Source organism: Cherax quadricarinatus, chromosome 52 (assembly GCF_038502225.1).
Source record: "Cherax quadricarinatus isolate ZL_2023a chromosome 52, ASM3850222v1, whole genome shotgun sequence".
Lineage (NCBI taxonomy): Eukaryota > Metazoa > Arthropoda > Malacostraca > Decapoda > Parastacidae > Cherax > Cherax quadricarinatus.
The window spans coordinates 21,124,871-21,144,247 of record NC_091343.1 but is presented as its reverse complement, the minus strand read 5'-3'; the positions used below and the strand labels follow the sequence as shown (position 1 = coordinate 21,144,247).

Sequence of the window (19,377 nt, the reverse complement as noted above, 5' to 3'; positions counted from 1 at the left end):
TCTCACTTCTCCTCTTCTTTCTCACTTCTCTCCTTTCTCACCTGTCCTTACCTTTCAACACTCCACTCTTCCGCTCTCATTTCTCCTCCTCCTCCTCCTCCTTCTCTCCTATTCGCTTCCCCTCTCCTCTCTCTTCTCTCCTCTCTTATTTCAACTATTCCCTCCATCATCTCCCCCTCTCACATCCCCTTATCATATTTCTCCTTTCCCTATCCAAAACTAATTTTCTCCTATCCCCCTATTCTTTCTTCTCTTCTTGTATTGTTTTTTCGTCGCTCCTCTCTTCCGTCGGTTCTTCCTTCTTCTCTTGGTATTTCTCTCTCCCCAGCCTTTCATTATTATTATTATTATTATAATTATTATTATTATTATAACTATTATTATTGCTATTATTATTATTATTATTATTATTATTATTATTATTATTATTATTATTATTATTATTATTATTATTATTATTATTATTATTATAGCAATAATCATAATAATTTGCTTACGCTATCTTTACTCCCTCCAACAGTGTTTACCTCCCTATCTTCTCCCTCACTCCAGCTTTTCTCGACACCTTCCCTACATCCCCACGCTTCCTCCCCCACATCCCCACGCTTCCTCCCCCACCTCCCCTCGCCTCCCCACACAGCCCGCCGGCCTCTCCTACTTTGCATAATACTATCGTTCGCTCTGGCCGCCCTGGGACTCGCCCGACGAATGGCTGTGTTGGCATATTTTTGCGGCCTTCTGTATTTCTGCCTCTCCTGCAGGGTCATACACCGCTCCGCCCAAATTTATTCTCTCGCTACACGATAGAAGGAATTCCAAGGAGAGGTTTATCCTTCTGGGAGTCGTGTGTGCGTGTGTGTGTGTGTGTGTGTGTATGTGTGCGTGTGTGTGTGTGTGTGTGTATCTGTGTCTGTGTCTGTGTGTTTTGTGAAGAGTCCAGTGACGTCACTGAAAAATGGAGGCCTACGCTTCCTGTCATTTAGACAACAAGTATATAAAATCTTGGTAGCTAGAGGGGGTCATAGATCAGTCAGTCTGTGTCTGTGTAACAAACTAGAAAAGAAATTATCTCTGTGGCAACTTATTTTGCAACAGCTTGACAAAAATATTAAAAAGTGCTTTTATTTTTATTTTTTAAGTGGGACTATTACAGATTCGGAGTTTTTTTCCCTTCATTATTACGCCAGTCTCTTTTTCTTTCATTATTATTTCATTCACTCTGAGCACATTTTGTCCACGAGGATTTTTATTCGGACTAAAATTCGAATCATCAAAAAAAAAAATTAGTGCTTTTTGGCCATCTTTTGGAAAATATTTAGTTACGAAACACATCCAATAATAAGCACAAAAGAAGCAATAATAAAGAAAATAATATTAACATGACTGGAGTAAGTTTACAATAATTATTCGAAACTGCGGCAAGTCCAGATCCCGTAATCCGTCAATACCAGTTAGTCTTTGTCGAAGTCTGCTAAATAGGTGGGTTTTGTCTGGTCAGATTTGACGAGCCTGGATTGGGTGAGATGCAGGAAGTCTTTGGTGAACAGTCAACACACTTCGGTACTTCGAGGAAGGGGAAACGATGGAATTAACGGAGAAAGTGAATCAGCTGAGTATAGCATCCGTATATCTGTAGGAGAATATATGCATCAACAATGAAGACAAAACAAAAGAAGTGGGTTAGAAAATCCTCAAATCAATGGCGGGGAATAAAGCTGTGGACTATTCACTGAAGAAATTGAATCATGTTATCAGCATAGGCATCAAGTTATAGGCTAAAATCAATGGTGAACCCATCAACGTGGACCCATAGTTATTTTCTTTAAGCTTAGTCACAACTGCAACTGAAGCTGCCAAAAATTGAGTAGTTATATTAAGAGCTGTACTGCTGCACTTTAGCTATGAGTGATGAGGTCTCCTACGAGAGTCGAGGAAGACAACACTGACACACCAGCGACGGCCAAGACTTCCTGATGAAACATTTGACGGTGCAAAATTTATTCGAATTATGATACCAGTACGTACAAATATCCCATAATTGTTCTTGATGGATAAGGAGTCGGTCCATCTACAAAATATGTAACGTGTCGTCGACCGAGAGGCCTGATAAGCATCCCGCGTACTTTGTGGGCGGGAAAATAAAGGAGGAACACTTTGTTATTCAATAATAAAAACAGATGTTCGATATGATACTCGGTGAGAAACTCCAAGACAGTGGATGCAACAGTGTCAGAATATTTCTCCACTCAAACAAAATTTAATGGCAAAAAAAAAATCAATAAAATCCATTATGATTGCATCAGTTTTTTTGGGGTGTTTCTCCACAAGAAATTCATACCAAAAGAAAAAATCTATTAAATACAAATGGAATAAATACGCAAGTAGTGTACTAGTATACTTCATTTTACGTTGTACCAACTCCTTTTGTCTTTATTTTATATATAATATTCCTGAAGTATTCAACATTAGCTTCAGGCTGCCTCGTCTTCCTGATCTATTAACTGAACTATAAGGGGACAATAAACGGTAGATGATGGGCCTGGGGAAACCTTGGTACTATCCATTGGATAAAAGATTGGTACATATTGGAGTGAGGGGAAAATAGGAGGGTACCTGTGGGAAGCACTTGGAAGCATGCAGTGGGTGGAGGATTGAGCCTTATTGGAATGAGGGGAGGATGGAGATTGGATCCAAAAGCTTGTCTTTGTTTTATCATTCACAAGGAAAAAGAATCGCCTGACGCGGTTATCTGTGATGTGATGACCCTCTTAGTGGACCCCACCAGCTGTCTATGGCCTGCGCAAAGCTATGAATATAATATCACTGATATCTGTATTCCTCTGCGTTATACAATCAGTTTGATAGTTATCCAGGAGCGTCCAAACAAATCTGTATGCTAACTTATCGCTAAGGTAATATAAGTGTACAATATCTTTGGTGATTCCAAGTGTAGCTTCTTTCAACTCTCACATCCACCTACTCTAAAAATCCGAATTCCGTTCTCGCTCTTTTGTCCAACTTGATTCGGGATTTCCTGCGCGTGTGTGTGTGTGTGTGTGTGTGTGTGTGTGTGTGTGTGTGTGTGTGTGTGTGTGTGTGCGTGTGTGTGTGTGTGTGTGTGTGTGTGTGTGTGTGTGTGTGTGTGTGTGTGTGTGTGTGTGTGTGTGTTTGTGTGTGTGTGTGTGGGCTGAAGATTACGTAGTATGTTAGCACTGCGTTCCAGTGACACTAACAACCAATACACCAACAAACATCAATTACAAACACACCCCCAAAAAAATGCTGACGGGGATGAACAACACCATTAACTACAAAATAAAACACACACGCTTGCACTGGGAGGATTTTTAAAACTCGTTTTTATTCCCCGGGCAAACAAATTACAATTTGAATCAACTTCTTGCGACTAGAGCAAAGGCTCGTTCACAATGGCCGCTTCTATTTATCGATACTTTGTGCGGGATTTACTATACGCCTAAAACACCTGATTTGCATATAAATTGTTCTCTCTCTCTGAGAACGGAAAGGATATTGTACGGTGTGTTGTGCTTGCTCACAGTGAGAGAGAGAGAGAGAGAGAGAGAGAGAGAGAGAGAGAGAGAGAGAGAGAGAGAGAGAGAGAGAGAGAGAGAGAGAGAGAGATTCCTCACAATTCGTATTTCTCCCCAACTTCAGCAAGTTCTAAAGGAGCCGAGAAAAGACACGAGGAAGGATACCATTGTTTATTTAGACCAGCTTTCCACTCGATTTCTCGCTAACCGGAAGCAGACAGCAGAGTCTTCCATCCCTGGGAGCAGAAACGGAACAGTTCTTGGTAATAGTATTAGTTTTCTTCACGATAATGGTTCGTCCTAGTGAGGGTTCGTTATTATAGTGGTTCTTCATGGTAGCTGTTCGTTATTATAATGGTTTGTCATAGTAGTGGTGGGTTATTATAATGTTTTGTCATGGTACTGGTTCGTTAATATAATGCTTCGTCATGGATGTAGTCGTCATGGTAATGGTTCGTCATGATGTCTGTTAATGGTATTGATAGTACCACTGGTGGAGTAAGTGGTTACTATCTTTTACCGGTTATGCTAGAAACCGCTGGCTCCTGCTGGTGGTACCAGTGGTGGTACCAGTGGTGGTGCTAGTGGTTATAAGCTTTTTCTGGTGGTGATAGCGGAGGAGCTGGTGGCGGTGCTAGGGGTTTCTTTATTTCCGACGTGATGATGCTTGGGACTGAGGATTGGAAGTCATACGATCATCATGCACAAGCATTATATGCAGGCATTTGCAGAGGAGGCCAGCACTCAGCTCCTGGCCCCTCCTACTAGACTACTGCGATGGGCATTGCTGGTTTCTAGTCTCTTGGGATTTCTCATATCTGCTCTTGAAGCGGTGCATTGAGAATGCCTCCTACCGTTCGTGCCTAGCCATCCGGTCACGAAACGCAAAATGATAGTTCAAAGCTTGGCATGAAGAATCGGTGAGACTCGTAGTTGCCTTGAACAGACTTCAAAAGATCCAGAAGGTGCTGAAGAAAACTACATTCTTTCACGTTCCTCTTTGAAGAACGTCCGAGAGACCCCAAGGGACCACGATGAGTGTTTGGGAAGCCTAGCCTCTTGTAAATTCCTTTTTAAATATTAACAGATGATGGATTAATCCACACGTGTTTTGTACACAGTATAAATATACACAATGGAAAACCTCCGGAAGGATCCTCAGGTATCTACAAGAAATCCAGAAAGGCCTTGAAGAAGCCTGTCTTCACGATACTTTGTATTGGAGCATCCTGAGGAAGCTACCCCTCCCCCTTCCTAAAAAAGACCTGAAAAGGCTGTTCCAGCGGTTAGCACACTGGGCTGTGAGCTTTAGGACTCATCTTACTGCCATTCTGTGATTTCATGCAGGAAGTGCTTAAAGACCCTTCGAGATCCAGAAGGAGGGAGCCCATGAGACTACATGTCTGCTTGTGCAGTCCTCCTACAGGAGCTACTAAAAAAAAAGAACAAGAAATTCAGAATGGCGCTAGTGAACCTTGTATTCTTGTACGCCTCTCTCCATGCAATGTGTGGAGAGTAAATGTGCGTTCCGGATAAGACGTGAATAATTCATGTGAACTCGAGCGGTGGGTCTTGTTGAGAGAGGCTGAGACCTTTTCCTCTCCTAACCTAAGTCCCTTTGCATAATTGGACGAAGAGATGTGATAATATGCAAATGCTATGCCAGGAAAAATAATGATGACGACATTGATACTCACAGCAATATTAATGATGATGATCTTGAAGATGCCAGCATTTTACGCTAATATGAAAGTGATACGAATGGTGATCCTGAAGACAGCATTGCTATATGCAACACATATATAGAAGAATATGAAGGTTTAACAGTTTGCTGACAGAAACGAAAAAAAAAAACAAGAAAAAAGGTTGTGCAGGTTTTTAAACTCGAATTTATATAAGTAAATAGTGAAAGCAAAAAAATAGTTGCCTTTCAGAGTTGAAATTGAAATATAATAGATATATAATCTTTTAATTCTCTTTAATTCACGTTTATCAATATATTTTTAATCCTCGTTCGAGTTCAAAAGAATAAAAAACAAAGGAGGAAAAGTCGAAAATTAATGAAAGTATTCAATGCTATTTTTTCTGTGAATGTGTTGCTTGCCTTTCATGTTTCGTTTTCGCTTTTTTTATTGAATTCCTCTCCCTGTTACTGCCGGGTCCCAGCGTTCGAATTCTTCTGTGTCTTGCTGCTGCTGAGTTTAAATTCCTGTTTTGTTATTGCTGCGTGCTGTCGTTCGAATTCCCTTCTTTGCTACTGACCTTGTCCTGGCGTTCGTGTGTCCCGTTACTGCCCTTTGTCGCCCTTCGAATTACAAATTTGATCGAGGAGAAAACTGGCAGAGGATTTTCCGTACATCAACATGCGAAGCAATGCACGGACAAACAATACAACATAGGAGACGTACATAGAGTAACGTGATACAGAACATAACAGCGAGAGACACAACATAGCAACGAGAGAGAACAATATAGCAGCAAGAGACACGACATAGCAACGAGAGAGAACAATATAGCAGCAAGAGACACAACATAACAACGAGAGAGAACAATATAGCAGCAAGAGACACAACATAACAACGAGAGAGAACAATATAGCAGCAAGAGACACAACATAACAACGAGAGAGAACAATATAGCAGCAAGAGACACAACATAACAACGAGAGAGAACAATATAGCAGCAAGAGACACAACATAACAACGAGAGAGAACAATATAGCAGCAAGAGACACAACATAACAACGAGAGAGAACAATATAGCAGCAAGAGACACAACATAACAAGAGAGAAAATATAGCAGCAAGAGACACAACATAACAACAGAGAGAACAATATAGCAGCAAGAGACACAACATACAACTGAGAAGACAAATATAGCAGCAAGAACAAACCTAAACACACTCATGAGTGAAAACATATCAACATGAGGCAACATAGCACCCTTAGAGGAAACATAGCTTCATTACATGACTAACAGTCACACTGCGACCTCAGAGTCAATAATGCATTACTAGTGGCAATACCGCAACAGGAGAGGCCATTTTGCAACATGTGAGGCAATGCTACATCATGAGAGGAAAGCCAGCCGCATGAGAGGCAACAAGTAGAAGCACTTCAAGCACTATTGGTTGGTCACTATTTTAATTAATAGAACAAAAATGCGTGAACATTTTACTGATTTCAAAATTTAATAAATTTAATAGTGAAAACATATTGCATATATACAAATTATATATATATATATATATATATATATATATATATATATATATATATATATATATATATATATATATATATATATATATATATATATATATATATATATATATATATATATATATATATATATATATATATTTTAAATAAATCCTTTCTAAAATTTTCTTTTATACGTTTAAAGAAATGTATATTGTTCTCAATTGCTTTAATGAAAAATTAATTATTTTGTACCAAAAGAACCTTAGAAAACTTACCTGACCTTATAACAAGCGCACTTTAATTTAGCCTAATCCAACTAAATATATTTTAGATAACTTTACAATAATTTAAGAATAAACAAACACAATAAATATATTTTTTTCGTTAAGTTCAGAATAATTTTTGCAAACTTATTGCATACACAAATTTTCGCTTGCCTTATTCGGCAAGGAAAGCGTTGCTATTTAAGCCAAAACAGTAAGTTTATATTCACTTATACATATATATATATATATATATATATATATATATATATATATATATATATATATATATATATATATATATATATATATATATATATATATATATATATATATATATATATATATATATATATATATATATATATATATATATATATATATATATATATATATATATATGGAGAGATATAGAGAGAGAGAGAGAGAGAGAGAGAGAGAGACAGACAGACAGACAGACAGACAGACAGACAGAAACAGACAGACAGACAACAGAAACAAGACAGAAGAGAAGAGAGAGAGAGAGAGAGAGAGAGAGAGAGAGAGAGAGAGAGAGAGAGAGAGAGAGAGAGAGAGATTAATTTAATTGCATAAACCTCTTGGTGCAAATGCAATATCTCTAAGTATATACGCTGAGACTTTGCCGTAATCCCTGGAAGTTAAAACGCTCTTTACTTGCGATATACAGGTGATATGCAGCCTTAATCACCCTCGAGCGGTCCACGGGCTTTAGATCCGGTAAAGTAAACAGGATAAGTTCGGTTATCAAACGACTCACCTTGTGAATTAGTCTTGGTTGGTATTATGTATCATATATAACCCAGACATCGGCTTCTTCCCCTGGTGGCCAAGATTAATAGAGACGAGGGTGATGTGTTGTGAGGTCCTTACAAGGGTTATATGTGATTTTGTGTCTCTCTTTGATAGACTGAGTAGGTAAGTGCTTCATGTAGCAGCGACACAGGCAAGGGTAAGTCTAGCCTCACATATCACATTAAGAGATTAAACGAGATGAAAATACTGTTTGTCTCTGCTGGGAATGAAGAGCTGTGTGAAAGTTGATTACCACACACACACACACACACACACACACACACACACACACACACACACACACACACACACACACACACACACACACACACACACACACACACACACACACACACACACACACACACACACACACACACACACACACACACACACACACACACACACACACATACACACACACACACACACACACACACACACACACACACACACATACACATTCAGATACAAATATACAGAAGAGAAAGAGAAATAGCAGGAGAAAACAAAAAGAGAATGAGAGAAAGGAGAGAGAGAGAAGCATCAAGAGAAAGAAGAGAAGAGCAAAGAAAAGAAGACAGAGAGAGAGAAGAGAAGAGAGAGAGAGAGAGAGAGAGAGAGAGAGAGAGAGAGAGAGAGAGAGAGAGAGAGAGAGAGAGAGAGAGAGAGAGAGAGAGGAGAGAAGAGAAGAGAGAGAAAACGTGAAAAGCATATCATTACAGGACTGAAACTGGAAAACACATTAAGCATTGCTACGTGTGTGTGTGTCTGTCTGTTTACCTCCGCGATTAGTTATGTTAAGCTGCCATATTTCAGCCTCGGGTCGCCATTAGCCAGCCGAACGTTTCCAAGACCTAGACAAGCTACGTAATAATTTATCTTCACAACTAGACATCATTCTGTAAACAGCTTATCAAATTCTAATCAAACATTGTCAGAATTTAATCCCCAGCGCTGCTGTAATTCAAGAATGAACTGTCATAATGATACCCGGTGTAATGCAACCTTCGATAACTGTAATCCAGCCAATAACTGTTATAATCTAACTTACCATTGCTATAACCCAGTCTTAATCTCCTCATGTTGTCATAATTTATTTAAAAGTTGTCATAATTTATCTAAAAGCTGTCATAATTTATGTAAAAGATGTCATAATCCATCTAAATGTTTTCTAATCCATCTAAATGTTCTCATAACCCATCTGAATGTTCCATAATCCACCTAAATCTTCTCATAACCCATCTAAATGCTCCTATAATCCATATAAATATTCTCATAACCCATAAAATCTTCCTAAAATCTATCTAAATGTTCTCATAATTCACTCAAATGTTTTCATAATCCATCCAAGTGTTTCATAATCCAATCAGGTATTGCCATAATCCAACCAGTCATTGCAGCAATCCAGACAGACACTAATGTATAAGATACACGTGCAACACACACATGGGTATCTCTACTATGTCTTAATTATCAGCTTGTCGGTGTTGTATTACAAACCAGACTCTGTCATAATTCGTCAAGTTATGGCTGTAATGTAAGCAGACACTGCCATAATCCATCAGATTATGGCTGTAATGTAAGCAGACACTGCCATAATCCATCAGATTATGGCTGTAATGTAAGCAGACACTGCCATAATCCATCAGATTATGGCTGTAATGTAAGCAGACACTGCCATAATCCATCAGATTATGGCTGTAATGTAAGCAGACACTGCCATAATCCATCAGATTATGGCTGTAATGTAAGCAGACACTGTCATAATCCATCAGATTATGGCTGTAATGTAAGCAGACACTGTCATAATCCATCAGATTATGGCTGTAATGTAAGCAGACACTGTCATAATCCATCAGATTATGGCTGTAATGTAAGCAGACACTGCCATAATCCATCAGATTATGGCTGTAATGTAAGCAGACACTGTCAATCATCAGTTATGGCTGTAATGTAAGCAGACACTGTCATAATCCATCAGATTATGGCTGTAATGTAAGCAGACACTGTCATAATTCGTCAAGTTACGGCTGTAATGTAACCAGACACTGTCATAATCCATCAGGTTACGGCTGTAATCTAAGCAGACACTGTCATAATCTCTCAGGTTACGGCTGTAATGTAAGCAGACACTATCATAATTCATCAGGTTATGGCTGTAATGTAAGCAGACACTGTCATAATTCATCAGGTTATGGCTGTAATGTAAGCAGACACTGTCATAATTCATCAGGTTATGGCTGTAATGTAAGCAGACACTGTCATAATTCATCAGGTTATGGCTGTAATGTAAGCAGACACTGTCATAATCTCTCAGGTTACGGCTGTAATCTAAGCAGACACTGTCATAATCTCTCAGGTTACGGCTGTAATCTAAGCAGACACTGTCATAACCAATCAGGTTATGGCTGTAATGTAAGCAGACACTGTCATAATTCATCAGGTTACGGCTGTAATCTAAGCAGACACTGTCATAATCCATCAAGTTACGGCTGTAATCTAAGCAGACACTGCCATAACCAATCAGGTTATGGCTGTAATCTAAGCAGACACTGTCATAAGATAAGATAAGATAAGATAAGATTTCGTTCGGATTTTTAACCCCGGAGGGTTAGCCACCCAGGATAACCCAAGAAAGTCAGTGCGTCATCGAGGACTGTCTAACTTATTTCCATTGGGGTCCTTAATCTTGTCCCCCAGGATGCGACCCACACCAGTCGACTAACACCCAGGTACCTATTTGCTGCTAGGTGAACAGGACAATAGGTGTAAGGAAACGTGTCAAAATGTTTCCACCCGCCGGGAATCGAACCAATCAGGTTATGGGTGTAATCTAAGCAGACACTGTCATAATCCAACCTAACATCCCCATCATTCAGGAATTCCTCCTTGAACACCTAGCGGTACCCCCAGCACACCTAGCTACACTCCCAGCACTCCTAGCCATACTCCCAGATATATATTACAAGCCCCAAAAAATCACTGAAATCACAAGAGGACAACAATAGCAGAACAAATCCTAATTTGCGTCCATTTTTAACGTTTTGTTTTAATCCTGGAGGTAATAAATACTGGATAATAAAAACAATGGAGGAGAACTGGTGTAAAATATAAATTAAGTGATATTTATTATAATACGCCAAAAATTATGCACGCAAAATTATATTTGGATACAGAATCGGCAGACGTAACAAGATAATCCTGAGAAAGTGTTCTCAAACATGCATTTGCGTTATTCTCTTTTTTTTCCTGTCTTTCAATTAGTTATTCTCTTCCTTTTTCGTCTCGTGTTCACTAGCTTTTTCTTTGTCCCTAATTGATTGGTAAGTTTTTTCATTGTCTCTCTTTTATTTTTATTTTTTCCTTATGTATTCTTTATTTCTTCGTTTTTTCCTTGTCTCTATTATATTTTTTCTTTTTTTTTCCTTATTTCTTCGTCTTTTCTTTGTCTCTTATTTATTTATTGTCTTTTCTTGTTTCTCCTTTATTCGCTTTTCTATTGCCCCTTCTCATTCTGTCTCTCCCTGTCATCCTTTCCTTTCACCCTAACCTCACTCTCTCCACCTAAACCTACATTCATCCACTCCCCACGTCAATCCTTCTACTCTCTTCCCCATATTACTCTTTCCACTCTAACCTGACTCATTCCACCACCTCATCTCACCCTGCCTTACCCCGCAACCTCATTCTTTCCACCTAACCTCACTCCTTCCACTCCCAACCTGCCACCTCCCACCCACTGCCTGTTTTTCCGTGCTGAATACATCAGGATTACTGACGTCAACAGAGGGGATTACTGGGGGCGCCTTGTCGTGTGCTGCGGTGAAGTCAAAACACTGCTGAGGATGAGTTTGTCTAAGTTCTGAACTGAGGCATTACCTCGATGTTATGTTGTCGTCTTGCTGGAGTTCGCTGTCGTCTCCTCACGCTAAGTCTGTGCTCCTGCTCTTACTTGTATGACTATTTTTTTTCGGGGAAGGGTATTTCGCAAATTGTTAAATCCTTGTTGGTCATTCAGCGCCAGGAGTGGTGGAGTCTCGGTGCTTCGGCAGCCTATATCGAGGTCAAGACTTCGATCATTCTTACTCGTGGGAGCTCAGGAAATGGTTTAGAGTCCTGCTCTCAAGATGCTTTTGGTAAAGTGTTTCATTTTCTTCAGAACGTGAAATGCTGTTACGGAGAGACATCGCCGTGTCCTGATATCCAGGATGTATCGAGCCTATGATTTCTTAAGCAAGGACTTCGATTTGTGTTGACATCAAGGATTTATCTCTTTAACAGTTCGTTGTATTTTAACAATTTCTTGCGTTTACAAACGATATAAAGACTCGGCGGAGTGGCTTCAGTTCCTTGCATCAAGAGCCCTTCCTCGGCATCAAGGAACCACTTCTCTTTCTCCAGTTGAAAGCATAAATGAACAACTTAAACATTTCGCCACAATAAACTTGTGCTTCCCGTTCCTCTTTCCGTTCTTCCGGACGCTCTCAATCTTTACGTCCGTTTCTCTTTCTCACTGTCTCCCTGACTCTCCCACGGTTACTCTCTGTCAGCACGCCCGTCCGTTTTATGTTAGGCTTCTTCCCTATTCCTTCTTTATGCCATTCTGTCTGTCTACCATACTTCCATTTCCTTATTCTGTCAAAAATAATTTTTAATGTCTGTCAGACAATCGTTAACGTTCTGTCAGACTACCCCTTTTTTTTTGTCTATAAAACGCTGTGAAGATTGAAATCCCTGTCTACCTGCCCGTCTACTACAAGTAGCAAGACGGGTAAGAGGACAGGTAGGCAGGCACTCGCTGTCTGCTGTAGTGTGTAAAACAGAAATGCAATCCAAGGGTTTTTCTCGCCTCGTGGCAGGGAAAACAACATTATAAAAATATAAGAGTGCTTTAAAAGTAACCTATTGCTTTTCTTTCGGCGCGCGTAATCTTACCTGGGTCTTAGCTGGGTCTTACCTGGGTCTTACCTGAGTCTTAGCTGGGTCTTACCTGGGTTTTAGCTGGGTCTTACCTGGGCCTTAGCTGGGTCTTACCTGGGTCTTACCTGGGTCTTACCTGAGTCTTAGCTGGGTCTTACCTGAGTCTTAGCTGGGTCTTACCTGGGTCTTACATGAGTCTTACCTGGGTCTTAGCTGGGTCTTACCTGGGTCTTACCTGGGTCTTACCTGAGTCGTAGCTGGGTCTTACCTGGGTCTTAGCTGGGTCTTACCTGGGTCTTAGCTGGGTTTTACATGGGTCTTACCTGGGTCTCAAAAAGGGCTGAGAATTCATGAGCTTCCTCTCTGGGCCTCTTAAGCAACTTCCCAGGGTCTCATGAGCTCCCTGGTTCTCAGAAGGATGCTGAGACTTCATGACCTTCTCACTGACGCCCCTAACAATAACCAACCCCTTTTCATTTTTAGAGTCATTTTTTATTTTAGAATGAACCTTCACTTATGTGGCGTTCTCGATGGGCTTTTTTCTGACCACACAAGCTGCTAGGACCTCAGGACCTCCTCCAAGACCCCACATGATGCTCAGAAGAAACTAGGCTTTAGCTCGACGTCCCTCCGGAGACAGGATTAAGAACGACTTTTCTTTCTCTCTCTCTCTCTCTCTCTCTCTCTCTCTCTCTCTCTCTCTCTCTCTCTCTCTCTCTCTCTCTCTCTCTCTCTCTCTCTCTCTCTCTCTCTCTCTCTCCCTCTCTCTCTCTCTACCTCAGAACTAAGATCTTAGGATTGGCTGTTTTTTCCTGCTCACTTTTCCAACCTAGAAAGAAAAGATTTTTGTCCATGAGTAGAAAAGATAACGGGCTGAAATTACTGATCTATATGCATATAAATAAATAAATAAATAAATAAATAAATAAATAAAGCATTAGTGTTAAATAAATGTTAATGCAAAAGACACGTTTAACCCATGAGTGAACTTTACTATGGATAAAGGCCTGATAAATCTCTGTCCATAGCAAAACGTCGTTTAGAACTTTAGATGACACTAGAATACAGCCTCGTTCAGCATTACGTGTCTTTGCACACGCTTGTATTTTTTTGCTGCTCTTGAGGGGATTCTTACAGAGGATTCCCGGTGTTGCATGTTCAAAAGGACTTTTTTTGGTGAAGATTTCGCAGCAGAGTATTACGTGGGCCTGAGTCCTCGAGGAAAGAATGGAGAGCATAGTATGTTTTTATTGCTCTCACGCAGGCAGTACTTAGATGACTTGTGGACATGTGTAGAGAATGGATGAGGGCAGGATGATGGAGGTAGTGGGTGCACGGGAGGGAGTGAGGGGTAAGAGAATGGAGGAAGATGAGGAGGAGGAGAGGAAACAGGAAGACATGGTGAGAAAGAGATAGGAAGAGAAGGGAAAGAATGTACAGTAACTATGCAAGATAGGGACGAATGAGTATGGAAGCAGGTGAAAAAATTATTATTATTATTATTATTATTATTATTATTATTATTATTATTATTATTATTATTATTATTATTGTTAGTAGTAGTAGTAGTAGTAGTATTGTCGTAGTTGTTGTTATTATTATTATTTCTTTATTTGTTTACTTATAATAAGCGTTTTATTATGTTTTTTTCGTGAATATGCAATATGATCGAATCAATATATGAAAGATATCATTTGTATACAAGGAGACAAACACAAGAAAAGACTGAATCGTCAACAACAACAGTTTAGTGAGTCGAAGGGGTTACAGATGATGAATTAAAAAATGCTTGAGATCCACAGCCTAAGGCCACCAAAAAAAAGACAGCCTACAAGCCCAGCAACAAAATCTTCAGAATATTTTTCCTTTTAGTTTAGCATCAACAATGATTTCTCCATCAACAACCATCTGTCACACATGGTATCCCAAGCCACCTGTCACATCTGATATTAAGCTGGCTATATTATATTTTCCCATGGTTACGATGGCATAATATAACGCTTTCTGAAGCCCTACAGTGATTATGTTGGAGTGAATTTGTGACATAAACAAGAGTAAAACGTTATTACACCGGACAAACATTTAGTTTGTACAATTGTTCTGTGGGATCTGTTTATGTGCGAGGGGAAGATTTATGTTTAAGGAAGCTTAATGAAATGGTCGCCGGATAGGTAAAGTATTGTTTGGACTTTTGTCGCATACTTAAACACACACACACACACACACACACACGCACACACACACACACACACACACACACACACACACACACACACACACACACACACACACACACACACACACACACACATGATAACGACATACAAAATACTGAGAGGAATTGACAAGGTGGACAAAGACAGGATGTTCCAGAGATTGGACACAGTAACAAGGGGACACAGTTGGAAGCTGAAGACACAGATGAATCACAGGGATGTTAGGAAGTATTTCTTCAGCCACAGAGTAGTCAGTAAGTGGAATAGTTTGGGAAGCGATGTAGTGGAGGCAGGATCCATACATAGCTTTAAGCAGAGGTATGATAAAGCTCACGGCTCAGGGAGAGTGACCTAGTAGCGATCAGTGAAGAGGCGGGGCCAGGAGCTCGGACTCGACCCCCGCAACCTCAACTAGGTGAGTACACACACACACACACACACACACACACACACACATACACCAACACTTGTATTTGTGGGAAATTCTGAGTTTAGAAAATAGATTTTCTGTGTGCATATATGACTATTTAATAGCTATATATTTTATAGTTGCCCATGATATATATATATATATATATATATATATATATATATATATATATATATATATATATATATATATATATATATATATATATATATCTTTTTATCTTTCCTAATTTTCCTGATTTATGCAAATGAGTAATTGCAAATTTTTCCACTCTTCAGATGCAGTGTCAGCTGAGAACCCTCATAACCCCCATCATCACCATTCCAACCATCAACCACTACCTCCACCATCATCTCCGCTACCATCATCATCATCAGCTGCTCCCCCACAACAGCAACGCCTTCGGCTGCAGCTTTTTCACGACGACGAGAACATTGGAGGGGAACACGTCAGAGAGGAAACTGCACAATCACCAGGCAGAGAAAAATTCTCGCTGCATCAGCGTTCCATTCGAAGTTTGGAAGGAAGGAGACGTCGATGGTACCAAAATAGCCATCATCTCTGGCACCAACAGCTTAAAAAAGACCAGCAGCTGCAACAGCACCAAGAACCCGATCACCAACAGCACGAGCATCATCACCAACATGAACAGCATCAGCATCAACACCACCAGCATCAGCAGGAACACCACCAACATCACCAACACCAGCATCAGTATCGCCCTCGCCAACAGCAACCCATCCGTCTGCAGCGATCTCACAGAAACCATCGACTGCAGAAGCGACACCAGATCCTACAGCATCAGCAGCAACACCACCAACACCATCACCGTCAGCAGAGACCTCACATGCTACAGTTCACCCAGTCAGAGTACCGACAAACTGTGTCAGAGGACGTTCCGCTTCATACTTCCATCATGACGGTAGGTTCAAACATGTTGGTATACAATGCCAACGAGATGAAGAAAAAGATACATGTGCAACATCTGGGTATTTAATTAAACCTTCCAGATGTTGCACATGTGTCTAATTCTTCAGGTTCAACATTGTCGTGCCGCTTCATACCTCCATCATGACGGAAGGTTCAACTTTGTCGTTCTAATACGCAATGTACGCCCTATATAATTACTGTATATAAATATTATGAACCTCTATAATATCAACCCACATGACCAAATATCGGGTCGCATTTTTTTTAACGACGAAGTATAGCCTTTTAGTTATTAAATAAGTAACGATATTTTTCAGCAACAGTAAACGAGTTTAAAGAATAGTTGACCATTTTAAAGAATAGTTAATTGGAATTTGTTAATGCAATAAAATGAACTGACTGAACTGTTCTAGAGAACCGCCCTAGTAGGTCAGGTGTCCTAGGTGTGTCAAAAAATACGAAAAACAAAAATTTCAAGCGAACCGCACTCCGCAGTCAGGTGGGACGCAATCATTAGCGGGCTGCATGCGGGATACCCCTGCTGCAATACTGCATTGCAATTTTGAGTGCCAGGCTGTACGGAAAACATGGGATAAAAAAATTCCTTAAAATTGTTTCTCATCTTGGTTCGTAATATTGCCTCGCTGCAGGAGAGATATAAAGAGGTTAAGGTAATGCAGAATGAGTAATGAATATAATAAGAATTTTTTTTTAAGTTAGGGTAAGTTAGGTAAGATTACACAGGCACTGAATTACAGTTCTTTCAAGTAAGATTTGCTAAGTGATCCAATTTTTTTTTTTTAAAGGGTAACTTTCACTAGCATATAAATTACCGTAATACAATTCGTAGATAGAAACAGGTCTACGGATATTTTACGCCATGTTTTACTTACTCTATTTCTCGCTTCAATGGACAAAATACGTACTAAGGCTTTCACAATACAGGACATCACCATCAGTCTCAATATATCTTGCGGCTTAAATTGCCGCTTACCCCAGCCATCAAAGTGCCAAGAATACGCCATTTTTCATGTCATTATTACATTCCTTCGAAGCCTCTGTTCTACGATGTACAGTAATTCTGAGAAACTGACAGACAGGTTAGAGAGTTTACATGGTGGAAGGGAGAGAGAGAGAGACAGACAGAGAGAGAGAGAGAGAGAGAGAGCAGAAGAGAAGAGACGGAGAAGAGAGAGAGACAGACGAGAAGAGGAGATAGGGAGAGAGAGAGAGAAGAGAGAAGAAGACAGAGAGAGAGAGAGAGAGAGAGAGAGAGAGAGAGAGAGAGAGAGAGAGAGAGAGAGACAGAGAGAGAGAGAGACAGACAGACAGACAGACAGAGACAGAGACAGAGTGAGTTAGTGGGAGAGAGAGAGAGAGATAGTGAGAGAGAGAGAGAGAGAGAGAGAGAGAGAGAGAGAGACAGACAGACAGACAGAGACAGAGTTAGTGGGAGAGAGAGAGAGAGATAGTGAGAGAGAGAGAGAGAGAGAGAGAGAGAGACAGACAGACAGAGACAGAGTTAGTGGGAGAGAGAGAGAGAGATAGTGAGAGAGAGAGAGAGAGAGAGAGACGGAGAGAGAGACAGAGAGAGAGAGAGACAGACAGACAGAGACAGAGATAGTGAGAGAGAGAGAGATAGTGAGAGAGAGAGAGATAGTGAGAGAGAGAGAGAGAGAGAGAGAGAGAGAGATAGTGAGAGAGATATAATGAGAGAGAGAGAGAGACAGAGATAGTGAGCGAGAGAGAGAGAGGGAGAGAGAGATAGTGAGAGAGAGATAGTGAGTGAGAGATAATGAGAGAGAGAGAGAGAGAAACACTGACCCCTTCATCATACCTGAGGGGAAAGGTGAAGATTACTAACTACTTAGGTAAGATTTGTCAGGAAACAGAACAAGTGTTTCCTGACGTGGGTCTTAGTCAAATAATGACCCACCGTTAGAGCTTCTCGTCATCTGATCGAGGCCTTTCGCTGGCTTACCGGTCAACCCCTTTAAAAATTATGGTCATAATCATAACCATTTTTTTTTTACTAAGCAGTGATCAGTCCAAGTGACAGACCAGTAAGGAGTCCATGAGGGTCTCTACGGCCACGAAGAAAAGATACTGGCGCAGAGTAATGTTACTCTCTGTGTAGAGTTTCATACACTCGGAATGATACGTTGTCTCGATCAAATTACCCTTGTCTTTCTTTCGTTACAGTCGGCACTACTGCTTTGTATCCATTGGTTTAATATGAAAGACACCTTCCCTCATGTGTCCTGTGTCATGCATCCACTATTATGTCTCTTGTCATATATTTTGAGCTCTGTACGCTTCTAACTGTATCCTGACTCCTTTCTTCTGTGTTCTGCTTCCTGTTCTGTATTCACTTCCCTGTGCCGTGCATCCTGCATCCTGTGCCTTGCATCCTGCATACTGTGCCGCGTATCCTGCACCCTGTGCCGTGTATCCTGCATCCTATGCCGTGTATCTTGCATTCCTGTGCCGTGCATCCTGCATACTGTGCCGTGTATTCTGCATCCTGTGCCGTGTATCCTGCATCCTATGCCATGTATCCTGCATCTTATGCCGTGTATCCTGCATCTTATGCCCTGTATGATACTGTATCTTCCATCTTCTTCTTTGTCCAGTGTTGTACCTTTCCTGTTGTGAGTGGTGTTGTGTGAGTGTCTCTCATACTAATGATTTCAACGTGTCAGCTTCACAAACACTCTTACAAACACACACACACACACAATACACAATACACACACACATACAGAAGCACGCACGGAACTTCGTGTTTTGGTAGCGTTTGGGGTGGTGCTTCATGTGCGATAACGGGTTTCTCTCTCTTCTGAACGCACGCTACAGGGATTGTCCTCTTTACCGCTCCAACACACACACACACACACACAAGGTCTGCCTGTGCACATGTATACGTTTCTCATTTTTGTTTTCACCAGTCGTGGGTGAAAGCTCAAATTTCTCCTCCCATTTCTCATCAATGTGTCGTAAAGTTAAATCCCATATGGGAGGCCCTCTGGACAAGCTCTTGCGACATCT

General features: G+C 40.4%; 1 protein-coding gene across 3 annotated transcripts in view; it reads left to right on the top strand.

The window, feature by feature from the left end:
- LOC128696882 (DE-cadherin-like) overlaps positions 1 to 19,377 on the top strand; it is a 497,484-nt gene that overhangs the window by 386,491 nt on the left and 91,616 nt on the right. For all 3 annotated transcript variants that reach the window (XR_011393438.1, XM_070096117.1, XM_070096116.1), the window contains exon 3: positions 15,678 to 16,321. Coding sequence is in view for 2 of the 3 variants with exons in the window: in XM_070096117.1 (XP_069952218.1) it covers positions 15,678 to 16,321 (644 nt within the window). In the remaining variant the exon portion in view is untranslated. The remainder of the gene's footprint in view (positions 1 to 15,677; positions 16,322 to 19,377) is intronic.